This window comes from Zootermopsis nevadensis, unplaced genomic scaffold (assembly GCF_977971745.1).
Source record: "Zootermopsis nevadensis isolate Lab colony 2312 unplaced genomic scaffold, Znev_1.0 Znev_ptg000013l, whole genome shotgun sequence".
NCBI classification, from domain to species: Eukaryota; Metazoa; Arthropoda; class Insecta; order Blattodea; family Termopsidae; genus Zootermopsis; species Zootermopsis nevadensis.
The window spans coordinates 13,709,188-13,726,510 of record NW_028259145.1 but is presented as its reverse complement, the minus strand read 5'-3'; the positions used below and the strand labels follow the sequence as shown (position 1 = coordinate 13,726,510).

Sequence of the window (17,323 nt, the reverse complement as noted above, 5' to 3'; positions counted from 1 at the left end):
AGGACAGGCGATAAGGTCGAGGAAAGTCTTGTCATTGTCACATGACGTCCCGAGTTTGTGAGTAAACACACGAAAGACATCACATGATTAGTCAACTATCGTAGTGTTTCTTGGGCATGTGTTGTTTGAATTCTTATAACATTTGAGTGTGCGTGCAGAGAAAGAACAGTTTCAGTAACCAGCTAATTTCATCGCACCACGTAGTATTGGAATTATCACTAGATCGATTAAAATGACTGGAAAATGTGATTTCCTTCCCTTCTTGCCTTTAATTTTAATATCAGGTAAGTGATTGGGCCAAAATTAAACTTTCATTTTGCCAATGTTATTTTTCTTTGTTAAATGATTGCCGGCATACTATTTTATTGGAATTTTCTGATTACTATTTGAAACTTAGTTTAAGGTATGTCGTATCAAAATTGCCAGTCAACGTTTCCAATTGTGTATAAATCAAGAGTTTTATCTGAATGAAGAATCAAGGACATATTCCACTTTTGCAGTGATATATAAATTCTAATTTGATATGAGGGCCTAACCCATCTTAAAGGTTTTTTAACTTGATAGGGACCATTTACTGACTGGCCATTCAGAGCTAGAGCACCTGTGTTGTAGGTATATCTGAAATATTTCCTGGGGAAACTCAACAGACAGCACAAAAGCATTTTACATCAAAATGAAATTTATTTGATTATTCGCAGGCAGTATAGTGAGGGCCTCTTGTAAGGAATTGTTTAAGAAATTTAATACTGTTCCACTTGCCAGTGAATTCTTGCTCTCTTTATTTATCATTTGTAGTGGACAACACTGAAAATTTTTAAACAAACTCAGATATCCACAGTATAAGTACAAGGTACAGATATGACCTTCATATGCCAAACATTGAACTCAGTAAATATCAACCTAACCAGAAATTCTCAGCCATTGTAAATACATGTGAGCAATAATGCTTTTTTGTGTAATTGTTGTTGTTGTAATTATAGTGTAGTTAACTGTGAACTACTGTCATGACTATGTAATTTATATTTGTATTAGAAACAAGTATTGTGTTTGTGCTAAGACATGTTATACATCCTTCTCATGTTAACTGACTTCCAGTGGATATTCAAGTGTTTACAAAATTCCCTTCTGGTGAGAACTGGGAAACATGTTGACTTGTTGCTATCATCACAAAAACCTGTTACTGAATCTGTATTTAATTTTTTGTAGGTTATTTTTTAGTTCCTATTTTATTAGTATCCTTCAATTTACTTCTTGATACTCCAGTGGTATTTTCCTTTGAGCTCTTTAACCAAAATGTATACATTATTTTGTGGCCTTTCTATTAAATAACAATGAATTTGAATTTTAGCTTTTAAATAATTCATTGGATTGAAAGGTATATTCTTGGATGAGAGTTCATGGAACAAGTTTTATAAGCCTAAAATACAACTAGTGTTTATTTTTATTTATTTATTTATTTACAAGTTCCAAGAATCCAATAGTGGATATAGAACACGTCACAAATTCAAGTATAAAAACATAAAATACATACATTAAAAAATTACATCTAGACAAGCAGCGTACTAAATTCAAGACAATATAATTAGTATTTTTATTACAATAGTTATCCAATTAAGTACTCATCCACAGTGTAAAACGAGTGAGTAATTAAGAAATGCCTTAATGCAACCTTGAACTTTTTAAAATTATTTGAGGTATTCTTAACCTCTGTGGGTAATTTATTAAATATAGATCAATATGATTCTTCCAAGTTAATGCACCATCAATCATAATTCCCAAGAATTTAGTACAGAAGATATTATTAATGAATTTATTATTATAACTTATTGTAACAGTATCTGACATTTTTCTCTTAATTTTAAAATTAATATAATGTGTCTTATTAAAGTTTAGTGATAATCTGTTCATTCTAAACCATCTATTTATATTTTCAAATATTGCATGAATGTGTTTATTAAAGTCGTTTGTATTAGAATGAGAAAATAGGATGCTAGTATCATCAGCAAAAATTATTGGTGTAGCAAATTTAGTTATTATACTGGGTAAATCATTTATGTATAAAAGAAACAACAAAGGTCCCAATATAGACCCTTGTGGAACTCCATATCTAACTTTAAGCCAATCCGAGGCTGTATTGCTACTGTCATTAGTATGTAATACTGTTCTAATGTATCTGTTATTTAAGTAAGATTCATAAAGTGTAAGTAGTAGTAGTTAATAGTTTTGTTTCCAAGTGACTGAACTTATCTCATCATGTGTCAGTATTATAATAAATCAGTATCAGTTATATAAAAACTCATTTGTTTATTATAGCTTATAGACAGTATAAATAAATGTTTAATATTCAAACATGACATGATTCTTTTGGGTTGCACCATTGTCTCCTTACTTTTTCAAATTATCCTAAATATGTTTTAATTTTCTTATAATTCTCAGCAATTGATTGTTTACCTTAAAAGACCAATGGGTACTATATGTGGCACCTGCTTTAATATTCAGTATCTGCCTTTTGTGTTTATGGGTCTTGTATGATTCCTACTGTAAACAGGAATTATTTCTTTAAACAGCATCAAGAAAGTAATTATTGTAATGGTGAAGGGTTGTGTTATTTTGAGGTATGAACTGAATTCTTAAATGTTATTTAGATAAACCTCAGCTTCAAAAGCTTAAAGATACCAAAAATAATTTGCAATGTTCAAAATACTTGGTGATGTAATGAATAATTATTACATACTTTTAGAGATTTACATTATATTTGTAGACATAAGGTATTAAATATTATCACAAAAATTAATATCTCTTCCAGTCTCACTTACAGTTGCCTCTCACAGTTCTCAGACACCACCAAACTTCAGTGATTCATATACTGTTAAAGGAACATTGTACATCCCTTATGCAGAGATCCATGAGCCCTTCTATGCATGGTATGATTTGAAGCTTGGTTCTAGCCGAATTGATTATTATGGAGGTAAGTTGTGTTCACAGGTTGAAAGCCTATAACTTACTTATACATTCCATTTTCCCTTTCATTCATCTGTTCTCTTTTCATCATCAATTTAACCATTATTTTGTATCTGTTTGAAACTTGGCCTCTCACTTTAAGGAAAGAAGATGGAATTTAAGATTCAAATTAAAATATACACATTTGTCAGTTAACACAACTACAGTGTTTTGTATTAATTGTAGTATGACATGTTAAAGGTATTAAGCAGTTATCAGACACCATATACTGATACAACAGTTTTCTATTAACATATCATGCTTAGATATTTACTGCTCTGTTGGCACATATATAATATTACTTGTGACATACGAGGTGCGATCGGAAAGTTTCAAGACTGCGCCTATAAAAACCCGTACACTTATCTCAGGTATTAAATTCATCCATCACCCTCGAAGTAGTTCCCCTGGGAGTGAACACAACGATCCCAGCGCCGCTGCCAAGCCTGGAAGCATCCCTGGAAATCTTTCTTTGTCAGCCTGTCAAGCACCATCTGCGATTCTGCCTGAATCTCTTCTATCGTCTCAAATCTCCTTCCCTTTAGCTGAATTTTCATCTTTGGGAAGAGGAAGAAGTCACACGGAGCTAAATCCGGCGAATAAAGAGGGTGCGGGATGACGGCCATGGTGTTTGAGGCCAAAAACTGCCGAACTTTGAGGGCGGTGTGCGCTGGCGCGTTGTCATGATGCGTCGCATGTGGAGTTCTTCCTTTAGAATCAGCTGACAGGTCCCATAGCCTATCCCAACAATGTCGCACAAGTCGTTGATGGTACGACGTCGATCTTCGTGAATGGCCTGCCGAATCATCGTAACAATTTCGGGCGTTGTGCTCGAAGATGGTCGTCCAGAACGCTCGTCATCATCGACAGAGGTTCGGCCATTTTTAAAACGTGAATGCCACACAAAATTTTGTGCACGACCCATTGCGGACTCTCCAAATGCTTGCTTTAGCATTTCATAGGTTTCCGTAGCCGTTTTGGCGAGTCTTTGGCAAAATTTGATTTGTTCATGAAAATCCGCCATTCCGAAATCGCAGGAGGGTCGGTGTAATGCACTACCAAAATGCCCGTAACTAAGAAACAAATGCTAATTCGATGATGCCGGCTGGCACACTGATTCACTATGAATGTAGGCCGCACCCCCTAGCGGCAGAAGCTCGTACTACATCCGGTTCGCCCTCTATTGACACAGTCTTGAAACTTTCCGATCGCACCTCGTATGCTTATGTTACTAGTATATTTATACCACCATTCAACCACAGTATCAACCAGGGTCATATTATCCAATAGGCACAGTAGGTACTGTGCCCAAGACCTGCAAACAAGTTTTGTTACCTTTTTTATATTTGTATGATAAAACTTGTAACAAACGTATCACAATGTCACATACACCAATTTGCTATCAGAAAAAATTATCTAGATACTTTTGTTCATCAGTTTGCCCATAGAAATTGTTAGACCCATAAAAATGCATCCATCAAGGGGCATACAAAACAGTGCCTGTGGCCTACAAGGACCTTAATCCAGCCCTAGTATCAACTATTAATTAGCCATTAATATTGAATTAATGGATTCTTTTTTCTTTCTGTGAGGCACTTTTGTAACAACTTGTCCTTTCAACACCACTTATGAATTTGTTACACTTGATAACAAAGAGGCATATGCACTTGAACTCACTTTACAGTCACTTGTCTTGTTTTATCACTGAAATGTAGAGCTTATTACTAGAGTGTAGTCTTCATTTTGATCCACGATAACTGACTCAGGTTTATTGTGTTACACCAAAATTTTACCTTTCTTAACTTTTGTTCTTTTACTTTTGTAGGTACATTGTGCTGTCTTCTGTGACTAAGAATTTAACAAACCTCAGTAATTATAAAAGTTATTTATCCAACTTGTGTATGTCTTACGAAGCAAGGGTTCTTCTAATATCACTACTATGATAGTTTTATTCATGTCTTTAATGTTCAGAGGGGACTGTTTCTGCATTTTTCCCTTTGTATTCATACAGCCAGAAAAACATTCACATAATTCAGAGGAATTATTTATGCTGAGTTCAGTTGTATATGTAGTTCTTCAGAAATGTCTTATTGTTTAAAGAATGTATTTAAATGAGTTGCTATAACAAAAGAGTTTAAGTCTTGGAAAACTATTCTGTACATGTTTTTTCATTCTGGAGCACATCAAGACAATATGAAGTAGGGACTGAGATAATGTCTGGTACCAGAATTCTAAAATATTTATGCACTTGCCATTTTTGGTTGAGTTTTTCATTGTAAGCAGGTTATAAGGTAGTTGAACTTCAGTAAATGTGATTTTGGAATTACGTAGTGTTAGTTACCATGAAACACAGTTTGGAGATCAAGTCATCTGTATAAAATCTATAAAACAATGACTTGCTGGAAATGTATTTCAGTGGTGTTAGGTGTCTGGAACCACGGGATGACAAATGCAATTCCTTTGTTGCTGTTTAAGGAATGGTGAAAACATACCAGCTAAGCAAGTTTGGTGAGTTTGGCTCCAGCTTGAAAGTAGCACCAGTGACAACAGAAAAAGTGCACAATTTGGATTCTTGCCTACAAGTCAATGGAAGCAGTGAGAGTCGAATAGAACCCCAGAGTATTCTGCCAGATCTAACAGGTTTCAAGGTATGATACATCATGGGTGATAATTAATTTTCTGTTTCTTTTCCATTAATGCAGCCATCTTGATTGATTATAAGCACTGTCAGTAAAATATATTCATTCATTTATTAACTTACAAAATTTGTGGCTACATGTTTTGACATAAGTGCATCATCATCTGTAAGTCATAATTACAATTCAGCTACAGCTGAATGCTACACATGACACAACATTTTGATTCTGCATTTAATTGAATCTCTTCATCATAAATGTGAAATGCTGTGGCTGATTGGTCATATTGCTGACAAATGAAGGCATATTCAGACTTCATAAAAGGTAAACAAGAATGAGAAGAAACTAAAATGGTTTGAAATGAGAAATATTATTTTTGTGATCGATGTTTCAGCTTCTGTTTATTTTTGTTATAGTTCCTTGGTGAAGAACTGGTAAATGGCCTAACATGTGAGAAATGGCAGTTATTGGAAACAAAGGGCATGAAAGTCAACAAATATACTATGTGGATTCGTTACAAGGCAAGTGTATGACTATCTTCATCAGAGGAGTTGGTTGATTTAATTTGTAGTGTCTTACTCTCTGTTGAGTTGTGTCGTACATAGCTGTTGCCTGTGCTTATTTTGAGTAGGAGCCTAGAATATTACAGTATATATAACTCAAAAAAGGATGTAAAACATTATCTTTACTCTTGCTCATCTTGAATAGTGATTTTGGTCAGAATGTATCAGTCTCATGAACTTGTCTGTCAATTTATCCTTGACTTTAAATATGCACTCCTTATATGTTCTATGAAAAATCTTAGTAAGGAATTGTTCTTAGAAGTAAATTCTTCATAAAAGTCCAACTAATACTTAATTTTAATGTAGAACTTCTAACTTAAGATATGCTGATTGAAATATGACACATATGTGATGTGGGGTGGGGGGACACTTATTTTGATGTAACTTGAACTGGGTTACAGTCATCAAAATTGCTTTGATGATATCTCTAGCAAACATTGTAGTATGTAATGGCAATTGACAAATTCTGGGAATGGCCATGTCTTAACAAAGATATTAACATACTTTCCACAGCACAAAAAAGAAATAACAATACAGCAATTACAAAGTGTTCAACAAAACAATGCTGACACCAACAACAACAGACAGAACCATACCATGCAAAAGCAAACCTGATATCACATATGAAGACAGAAAAGGGTCATGTTTGCTAGTTAACCTTTCTGTACCAGTTGATAGAACTGTATTGAAGATAAAAGCAGAAAGAATATTAAAATACAAAGATCTTATGATTGAAATACAGTGTTTGTGAAAGGTGAATATGATGATAATGATTTAGGGGCTTTATTTTAAAATGCTGTGAGTCCTTCAAATATAAACATGAGCTATGTATGGCAACACACACCATACCTGAGATAAATTGTCTCCTTTTAAATGGTTTTGATTCCACTTTCAGAACTGCTGAAAAATATGCCTTTTATTCATAGTGCTATCTATGTTTATCAAAACATTTTGTTTAAAATTGAGTGAGTCAGTGCCAGTGGCCCATTTCATTTATGATGCTGTTATTGCTTTGGAAAAAGCCAGAGTATGACAAAATGAATGATGTAGTATACAAATTGTTTCCCTCCCATACTCACTTCCAGTTGTTTGCCTATTTTTCTTCAATTATTTTTGCTGTAGCTCAGTATTGTTGAAGCTTATCATTACCATGTTTCTCATTCAAAATGCTTCAAGTTCATGCTTTTTTGTTCAAAATGCAGGAAATGTAACACTAGCAAGAATATAGAGCATTTTTAAATACCTTGGGAGTTTAAAAGGAAACAATGCAATGATAATATATGTATTCCAAAAGAATTATAACCACACTTGTGCATAAGTTTTTCACCATATTTCACAATCTTTTATGAAGGAAAGCTCCTCACTTGTTGGTGAAACTGGATGTGTAGCATGATCATTACAAAAGAGTTTAGCTGACATTCCTGGTAGTCTACAGCATGGAACTACAAATGGGCACACATCTTGAAGATATTAGTATAACAAATGAATTTTCCAGAAGTTTCTACATAAGGGGCATTGAGGATAAGGTTTGACCCTGGCTTATGGACAGATACCCTGCAAGATGGTATGATGATGATTATAATGGCAACAGTAAGAATGATGACAAGAAATTAATTCAAGTAAATGTTCTAATGTAAAGGATGGTTGATTTATGAGATTACAGAATATCTAAAAGTGACTTTTCATATAAATTGTACAGTATTGCTTGAAGTAAAATATAAATAGATTCAAAATTAAATGATTAGAATTACTGACTAGCAGAGACTGAAAAAATTGTCATTTTCTGCCAGGTTCATCTGTGCCCTTGGTTTCATTGTAACATACAATATCACTTTTGCATTATAATGATTATATTCACTGACTTTGTTTTCAGAAGTCTCCTAAGATACAAGGAGTGAAAGTATCTATCCCTGTCCGATATGAGATGAAAGGTTATAATTCTCTCTTAGGCTCACATTATGATCACTACTACTTGGAATATGATTGGTTCTCTTCTGACACACCTAATCCAAATGTGTTCAGAGTTTCTGACAGTAAGTTTTCATTTCATATTTAGCAATATGTGACATAATAATCATGTAAAATGGTGACATATACAAATTTAAAATGGCATTTTAATTATATGTGTTCTTCATGGTTGGTTTCTTTTAGACATGACCTGTACTAGCTTTCCAGGTCCAGGTGACAGACATATCTACACTTTTAACCCAATAAAGGAATTTATACACAACTATGATGATCATGTGGAAACTGCATTTGATCATTTTAAACACAGACATGACAAAGATTATTCTGATGAATTGGAAAATGCCCAAAGAAAGGAGACTTTCCGACAGAATTTGAGGTAAAAATCTGCATCATTTTGTGTGTCAGGTATTTTTAAACACTAACTGTGATATGAAAATTCTCCACCTGTACCTCCTATTTTGTGAAGGTGGGCTGTGAGAAATATAAGAACCACTAAAACATCTCATTTAGATCTCCTTATTAAGCTTTCAGTACTTTCTAATAACTGTGCACATGGACTGAATTTGTGTAGGTTTTGTCTTTTCATAATTCTATGGCACGTTGGTAACTAACTCTGTGGAATTGGGTCCTTTAAAAGCTTGTTGTTACTCAGTTGGTCAAGAAATTCCTTGCCTTTTATGGAACATAAAGATTCATTATTGTGTTCACCAGAGCCTACCATTTGTTTCTCATCATCTTTTTAAATATAAATACAATGGATCTCTGCATTTACACATTTCTGAGGATTAATGAAAATTGCAAGAAGGTGCAAATTGCAGGAAATTTAAAAATATTCGGTCTGAAGGTTTCTGACAATTGTAAAATTGTTCTTTTGGACTCTGTCCATCATATAAATAATAAAATCATATAACTGTCATGTTTCATAAGCTGTACTCTGCTTCCATCTTCAGGTGGGAGAAGAGGACAGAAAGCTATTTGTTGTGCTCCCTGGTTGAGCTAGCCTCAGATCTGAACAGCTCAAGCTAGCTAACCAGAGGGCCCAGCAGATAGAATTTCTGTCCTATTTTCTACCTTTTCTTCCTGAAGTTGGAAACAGAATTCACCTTCTGAAACATAGTAGTTTTGTTATTTTGTTGATGGACAAGTCAAAAAACTATTTTACATAAAATTAATAAATTATCACTTCTCTTGTCAGGCTGAAATTTTTGTTGAAAATATCAATTTTTATCAAAATAGTGTATATTTTAAGGTGAACTTTTGTCATTCCTCAGGAAAATTCATTTCCAAGATGTCACAACATAATGAGCACAAATGGAAAAATGAAAATAAAATTGCTATCACCTAAAATCTTGGAATACAAGCCAGACCTTATCATCTCCATTTTTCCCTTGGTTTTACGCAATTGTACATCAGACTAGTGTATTTTGTGAAGGAATAAGTTCACTAGGGTGTATCAAATGAAAGTTATAAAGTTTTTGTTGCTTTAGCATTGCTACTGTAAAATTGCTATTCCAACATTCATAACATCTATTATGTGTATTTTGCTTTGCTTGCAGGTTTATCCATTCAAAGAATCGAGCTGGTCATAGTTTCCAGTTAGGTGTGAACCACTTGGCTGATCGAACAGACTTGGAATTGAAGGCCCTTAGAGGAAAGCAATACTCTAGAGGTTACAATGGTGGTGCCCCTTTTCCTTACACCCACCTTGATAGAATGTTGAAGGATCTTCCTTCTAACCTGGACTGGAGACTCTATGGGGCTGTCACTCCAGTTAAAGGTATTATCTAAACTGAGAAACACATATCAGTAAATAGGTCCATAATATAGTTATGTTTAAACCCTAACCTGACGTACAGAGGTCACAAAAAAAGTTGTTTAAGACACAAAGCTTGATCTGTGGGAGATAGGAGTTGAAGGCGATTGGATTTTGTTGGCCCAGGCAGGAACTGGTGGAGGGCTTTAGTTAATTTGGTGATGAACCTTAGGGTTCCGTAAGCCATCTAGTTAGTTAGATCTAATATATTTATTTTATTAGGCCATGCCATAGCTCTGGTAATTAGATGCTAGCTTCTCACTGCAGGTACTTGTGTACCCCAGGTGACTTCAAATGAGATTGTGAATGACAAAGTGGAGTACATTTTTGTCCAAGTTCTTTGATTCTACCCTGCTAATGCCACTTTTTATAATGAAAATAAGTTTAGATTTGTATAACAAAGAGAAAATTACAGTTCTTGTTTCAGAAGTGGATTTCCATTTGTGCACTGAACAGTTTTGTGTATGGTAGTGTGCACTTATATGAAAGATATTTTGCCTAGACCATTAAATGAGTGTTGTACCTAAAACCATAAGTTGTTGGAATCTCCATTTCTAGGTTTAAGAAATGAGTGGACCAACATTCCATTTTCCCTTGTAATTTATATTCTTATAGAGAAGGAAGAGAACATACTACATGTATTCCACAACTCATAAAATAGGCTACCAGCAAGCAGTTCATTCCATTATGTTGATAATATATTGGCTTTTGGGTGAAGTATCAGAATGTTTTGAAATCAGTTTACATATCTGGTATGGAATAAGCAAGGGTTATGGTACTTTTATTTAGATCAGTCTGTGTGTGGCTCATGTTGGAGTTTCGGGACAACAGGTGCCATTGAAGGAGCATACTTCCTGAAGTATGGTCATCAGGCACGACTGTCACAACAGGTAAGATGTAGATTTGCAGTGTTTTGGGTACTGGCTGCATGGACTGATACCCACATCTACAACATGTCCAAGCAGATTCTAGGTAACAGTATTTCATATGCATTCTTTCGTGGAGGTGACTAAATGATATTCCCTGCCCAGACAGGTACACATGTACCCTCTTGAGGAGTTCTTGACCCTGACATCACTGGCAGTGTTTGCAAAGGTTGAAGGTCAGATCCTGGTAAACTCAGCTGAATTGTTGCACTATGCATACTTTCCCCAACTTGTCAACTGAAATTACTTCTATTCATTGTCATCACTGTCACTATTCTCATTTTTATCTGACCATTTTACTTCATTCAGATTCCACAAGTTTTCACAAATTCTTCACTTTCTAAAGTGCTTGAAATATAACTGGACATTGAAGGTGTTCAGTACTTGTTACTGTGGTTGCATACTGAAGTTCCTACTCATTCACACAGTAGTTAGGTAACTCCCAAGACATAAATACAGATGTGAACAAGGAATGGACATACATATAATGACAGGATTTAATGGCAGAAAATAGTGTAAATGAAACACACAAGTATGAAGCACAAATCAGGTCCTGTACATGTGAGCCTGACAGGTCTCTTGGACCATAACAGCACCTATATAAATCTAATGAAAACATAGACAAAAAACTGATTTTTATATTGACTGACAATCCATTATTTAACTGCAAAAATAAAATAATCTCTATCATATAGCAGCATTGCAGCTGCCTATGTAGAGCCTGTTTGTTTTCACTGTATTCTGTTACACGTTACTAAAAATAAAGCTTACTGCATAAAAACAAAAGACATATTTTTTCCCTGCAAAATAACATCAAAAATTCTGGTATCTCACATTATATGAAATAATGACTGTAAACTATGTACTGTGAGTAATCTCACCATTCCACATTATACAATATGAATAGTCCAATGAGCAAACTCGGCACTGTGTTAAAGCTCTAAAGTCTGGGCAGTGATTGGTAAAGGAAGCACATTCATTACTTATAAGGCATTATAAGGCAGCTTTATGGGTCATAAGAATATCTCACTTTGCTTAAACAATAAAGAGATTTTACAAAATTTTCCATGCAGTATTTGTTTTTTGCATTGTTCCAATTTGATTGGCCTGTTTTCCATACACATTAAAGGTCATCTATTATTTTTGTATATATAAAAGGACATCACCTTGTTTCCAGGCTTTGATTGACTGCAGTTGGGGTTATGGAAACAATGGATGTGATGGTGGTGAAGATTTCCGCTCTTATCAATGGATGATGAAACATGGTGGGATACCACTTGAAGATGAATATGGTGGCTACTTAGGTCAGGTATGTAGTTACTCATCATTTAACCAGAAAAGCTTTGCAAATTAAATACAAAGATCTAATTTAAAAAATCTAAAATAATTGTGGACTGACATGGTTCCTATATCAAACTCTAAATAGGGTCTATACCTGGAGAGAAGGGAAGTTGCAGAAGCTCCAAGGTCCAAAGATCCATTCCTGATCAGACATCCATGTACCAGAAGAGACCTATGAGCTGGTGGTGCATGATTACAGTGGAATAGCCAGTTTCCATTTTCTCAAGGATGAGGTCATGTGTGGCATGTAGTGTTTCATATGATCATGAATGTCTGTGTGCATGGTGTTCTTGATGTTAGGCATTGCTGGAGTTAACTCATGATGAACAGTCATCATCCTTGAGAATCTTGAAGCTATCTGCTATACAAGTATCAGACTAAGAATCGTATCACCTACTTTTCACAACCTCCCTTCTTTCCACTGTAGCTTTGGTACATCAAGCAATACAAATTGATTATTAGCATGAAACCACCTCCATTAATATGCATTTCTCACACTGTTACATTGACTTAACATACTTCGGAAGTTTGTAATTAGAGATTGAAAATTCCAATTTATATTCATTATAAAATACAATTAGAAACAAGAGTATGTGAAATTAATCACATCTGAGACTGCACTATCAGAAGAATGTTAATGAGAAATTTGGTACTATTCTAAAAGTAAGTCTGGTGTATGTTACTTGAATATTGTAACTCAAAGGCATCTGCACCTTGTTACATTGTTGTAAAATACTGAAAGTCAGCATTGTGCACTGAGGCAAAAATTGTTCTGTATGTATATAGTAACTGAGCAGTGTGTGGAAAGTATGTAGAAATTGTAGCCATTTGTGACTTTAACTGAAAACAAACATTATTGTCCTTGCTATTTATCAGACTTATGCGTAGGATGGTACAAAATGTAGAACAGCATCCAAAGAATCCTCCAGAATTTTAAACCATACTACTTCCCCCCCCCCCCCCCCCCCCCCACACACACACACACACACTTACACCACCCTTGCATTGAGTGACCACCTATATGCACATTTATTTTCCAATCTTAATTCCAGTTCCATTCCATCTGGAAGCACGTTTAAAATCTGTGATGGATAGGCAGATGGACCTCTTAGAGAATGATAACTTATGTTCATATGTTGCAGGATGGTTATTGTCACATTGATAATGTGACGCTAACTGCAAATATCACAGGCTATGTGAATGTAACATCGGGAGATGCTGATGCTCTGAAGGTGGCATTGCTCAAGCATGGTCCTATTTCTGTAGCTATTGATGCTTCTCGCAAGACATTTTCTTTCTATTCAAATGGCATTTACTATGATCCAGAGTGTGGTAAGTGTTAGTGTCAATAATAATTATTATTATTAACAACCTGAAAATTTTCTTGCAATGCACCCCCGGTGAGCTAGTGAGCTCAGTACGAAGGCATGAGTACTGAGCCAGAGAGATGAACCATTGGCTTCCTTAGGAAAGATATTAGTTGGTGAAGCTGGGGATTGTTCTTAGCTAGAACCATGTTATTGTCACTTCCTTAGTGCCTAAGTGTAGCATCTGCAACATCCTCATGCACTACAGTTTGCCAATGCAAGAGTATGTTACCAGCTTAAGTGCCTTGCATTACCACTGTTCATAATATATATTTTATTACAATGTCCTACATATATACATGGTAATTGTTACATCCTGCTACACTGAATAGCTAATCCTCCAGGTGGGTAGTATACAAGCCTTTCAGTATCCTAAAAAATAAATCATCTGTTTTCAGTGCCCAAAAGAGTGGTACAAAACATTATCTTGACAGTTTACCAGGTACAACTACTTGGATAATGATCAATAAATGTTAAATTATGGTGTTATAAAGTTGTGTATGTCTTTACAGGCAATAAACCAGATCAGTTAGATCATGCTGTGCTACTGGTTGGGTATGGAACCATTAATGGCAGCCCCTACTGGTTGGTGAAGAATTCATGGTCAAACTACTGGGGAAATGATGGCTACATCCTCATGTCACAAAAGGATAACAACTGTGGTGTTGAAACTGACCCCACATATGTCACTATGTAGAGAATACATGGCATGCTTCTGGGTGATATTATTTGTAATACTGTATTTTGTGATGTTTTGTTATCCCATGACACTGATATTTTGATAGGGATATTGACAGTTTGTTTAATTTTTATGAATTATTAGGAGAAAATCTGAAGCGTCTCAACCTATGTACTATTTCTTGCCAGATGCCTTTCCTTAAATATCATAAGGAAAGTGAAACAGGATGATTGACAAGTACCTTTATTTAAAAATATAACTGTATAACATACTAAAAGAAAAATGTTCTTAGGTATGGAATGCAAAAACTTTGGGAATGGAATCTTTCATGGCAATATAATTTACTGACATGTTAAGCTATGAGCCACATGTTTGAATAAAATTCCATTGTCTCAGAAGCTTCTCCTTCTTTCATCTTCAGGACTGACATAACATGAATTGGGTGGCTAATGACATGCAGTCTTTATTGCACCTTAAATTAAATAATTTGTTTTTACAGCTTGTTGCTTGATTTGGTTATGTGCTTTTCTTCATTGCAGTCATGCTCAGGATAAGCAGGACGTGTTACTAGTATTCCAAATTCTCAAACAATTGCCACAATTGAGTATGTTAATGATGACAGTAACAGCAATGGTACAGTAAATACCACTGTAACATGTTAGGAATTTGTAATTCATGGCAAAAGTGTTTGGTCCTTCTACACATGGCACATGAAATATAGGTCAGAATTTCACCAGAAATATATATTATGAAATTTGCGATCACTAACATCTGCTCTGGCATTTAATTCATTTTACATTTCTGGGACTTTGAAGTGTAGCAATAAAAATGTAACAACTTGTGTTTTTTACTTGTATACCATATATAATTTTATCAGAATCTCTCAGAAGACTCTTGTATAAAGTTTTATCCTAATCTTTCAGAGTGTTGGGAGATCCATGTAAAAATTCATACAGGCTTTTGAATTGAATCATACTATGTCATACCAGATGGTTTGATAAAGTGATCAGCCATGTACAGCAATTTAGATTCTGTTACATGCAGACAAATTAATGTCTTTCAAAGCACTCCCAAAAGAAGGCCACTTGTATAATTTATTTCAACTTTGAGTAGAATTTCATTGTTCATTTTTTCTAGGGTGAGCCTGTATACATCTGCAGTATCAAGAAAGTGAAGGAATCATGATAATTATACTCTCAAAATCATATTGTCCAATATTAAGGAATGACTTACAGTTCCTTAGTGTAGCTAAAGTATTTGTTTGTATTCAGCAATATTCACCAGGTGTGTGTTACTCCATTTTGGGACTGGTCTAGAATAGATTATGAGTGGGTTTTACAAAATATTTTCTTGGACTGAAAATTACAAACACCTGGAGAGCATTTTCTTTTGTGGTTTTGTCTGCAGCATGTTACTGCATTGCAAATATACATAGTACAGGTATTGCCTATATTAAAATAGTACATGTAACTTATATTTTGTTCACCTTTATTTACAGTATGGAATGTTGATACAGTTTCACTTTGTCACCACACTTCCTCCAGTTTTGAATATATATAAAACACTAAACAGAATTGGGATAAAATATAAGGATCCTCTGCACTTGTACAGCACTAACATCATCATCAGTCTGGCTTTCAATGTTGAAAGTTGGTGACCCATCATTAGACATGTTCCACATTTAACTGTGGGTAAATCCATGATGGGTTTTCTTGGGAAAGAAAATCCTGAGGTAGTTTCCCGTTGCTTTCCTCAAGGTTTGTTTTAGGCCGCCCCTAACATGGGGAGCAGACGCCTTTTACAGCCGCCCCTAACCTGGAGAACAGACGCTACTTGATGGATTTCAGTGGCATTTCCTCCACTGAGGGGACCATACCCCACGCAAAGGGGCTCCTGCGCCCGAAGCCGTTGGGGTTATTTCCCGCAGCCCGACACTCGGCGTCGAGTTGCTGGCTGTACGGTCGACTCAGATACCGTAGCGGGGTGACCAGACCAGACAGAAACATCACAAACAGCCTGCCCTGAATTTAGCAAACTGAACTTGACCTTGTGTGTTCTAAACTGATAGATATACATACACATTTCATAACTAATGAATGATTGGACAAAAATTAAAGAAATTTCGTATGGACGTTATGCCATATATCACTACTCCAGACTTTTACTTTTTAACTCGTTATACTCTATAGTACCATCGTGACAGATTCTCAAATTCGTAAGGTGTGCCATTAACCATGTTTCTCCGAGTATGTGAGTGTCACATCTTGCCAAAATGCTTTTCACCTGTGATGACCGTCTGAGCGCTTTTATGAAGCACACAGAAGCTGTAGGACTTTCAAAGAAATTTTATATAGACATAAAGCCACGGTTTTTATGCACATCGCTGTGTGACTTGTTGATCAAACTTAATTCTTTAAGTTCGATTTGTACAAAAAAGATTAGCTTGAGACAGAGACTTTGTCAAGTTCCTGATTCCTGTTTATCTTCTCACTCCACACACACATTGGCCGGGCAGCATTTGTATGTGTTCGAAACATATATATGTTCTTTTTATTTTTTACCCGCAGTTTGTCGACGGAGTAAAGAATGTCTCCAAATTACTGATAAACCTTCGAAGCAAAAAATAAAGAAAAGAGAAAGTGGTGGAATATTTATAGACATTACATTTAACGCGGGGGGGGGGGATAAAAGCGCATTAAAGGCAATGAAGGTTTCCAAGCAGTATCCGCTTGTCGTGGTAAAGGTAGGTTTAGCTTAGGAAAGCCATTTGGAAGTAGAGCAGAAGCTAATTACAATAATCTTTCGAATTTAGCCCGTATGTCAAAGAAAACCGCGTGTGTCTTACAGCGAGCAGTTGGTTAACACTAAGTAATCTATATTCACACGTGGGTACCATTCGAAATCCATAATTACAAAATGCAGCGTTATTTATTCTTAATCAAAATGACACATATAGTTATCAGTTGTTTTCCAAAGGATTAAAGAATGTGCTAGTTTTTACCGCGTTGTGGCCGCATCTCTTCAATTGTT

General features: G+C 35.2%; 1 protein-coding gene across 1 annotated transcript; it reads left to right on the top strand.

Moving 5' to 3' along the window:
• Positions 1 to 41: 41 nt before the first annotated feature.
• Positions 42 to 15,767, top strand: CtsK1 (C1 family peptidase 26-29-p). Its single transcript, XM_022078605.2, has 11 exons — positions 42 to 284; positions 2,807 to 2,968; positions 5,476 to 5,648; positions 6,053 to 6,157; positions 8,073 to 8,232; positions 8,351 to 8,543; positions 9,724 to 9,944; positions 10,770 to 10,870; positions 12,084 to 12,215; positions 13,390 to 13,579; positions 14,127 to 15,767. The coding sequence occupies exons 1-11, from the start codon at positions 233 to 235 to the stop codon at positions 14,309 to 14,311; spliced, it is 1,674 nt and encodes a 557-aa protein (XP_021934297.1). The 5' UTR covers positions 42 to 232; the 3' UTR covers positions 14,312 to 15,767.
• The last annotated feature ends 1,556 nt before the right edge of the window (positions 15,768 to 17,323 follow it).

Coding starts and splice junctions, on each gene's coding strand:
- CtsK1 (XM_022078605.2), top strand. CDS start 233: ATGACTGGAAAATGTGATTTCCTTCCCTTCTTGCCTTTAATTTTAATA. Junction 285..2,806: donor GCCTTTAATTTTAATATCAG/GTAAGTGATTGG, acceptor TATCTCTTCCAG/TCTCACTTACAGTTGCCTCT. Junction 8,544..9,723: donor ACTTTCCGACAGAATTTGAG/GTAAAAATCTGC, acceptor CTTTGCTTGCAG/GTTTATCCATTCAAAGAATC.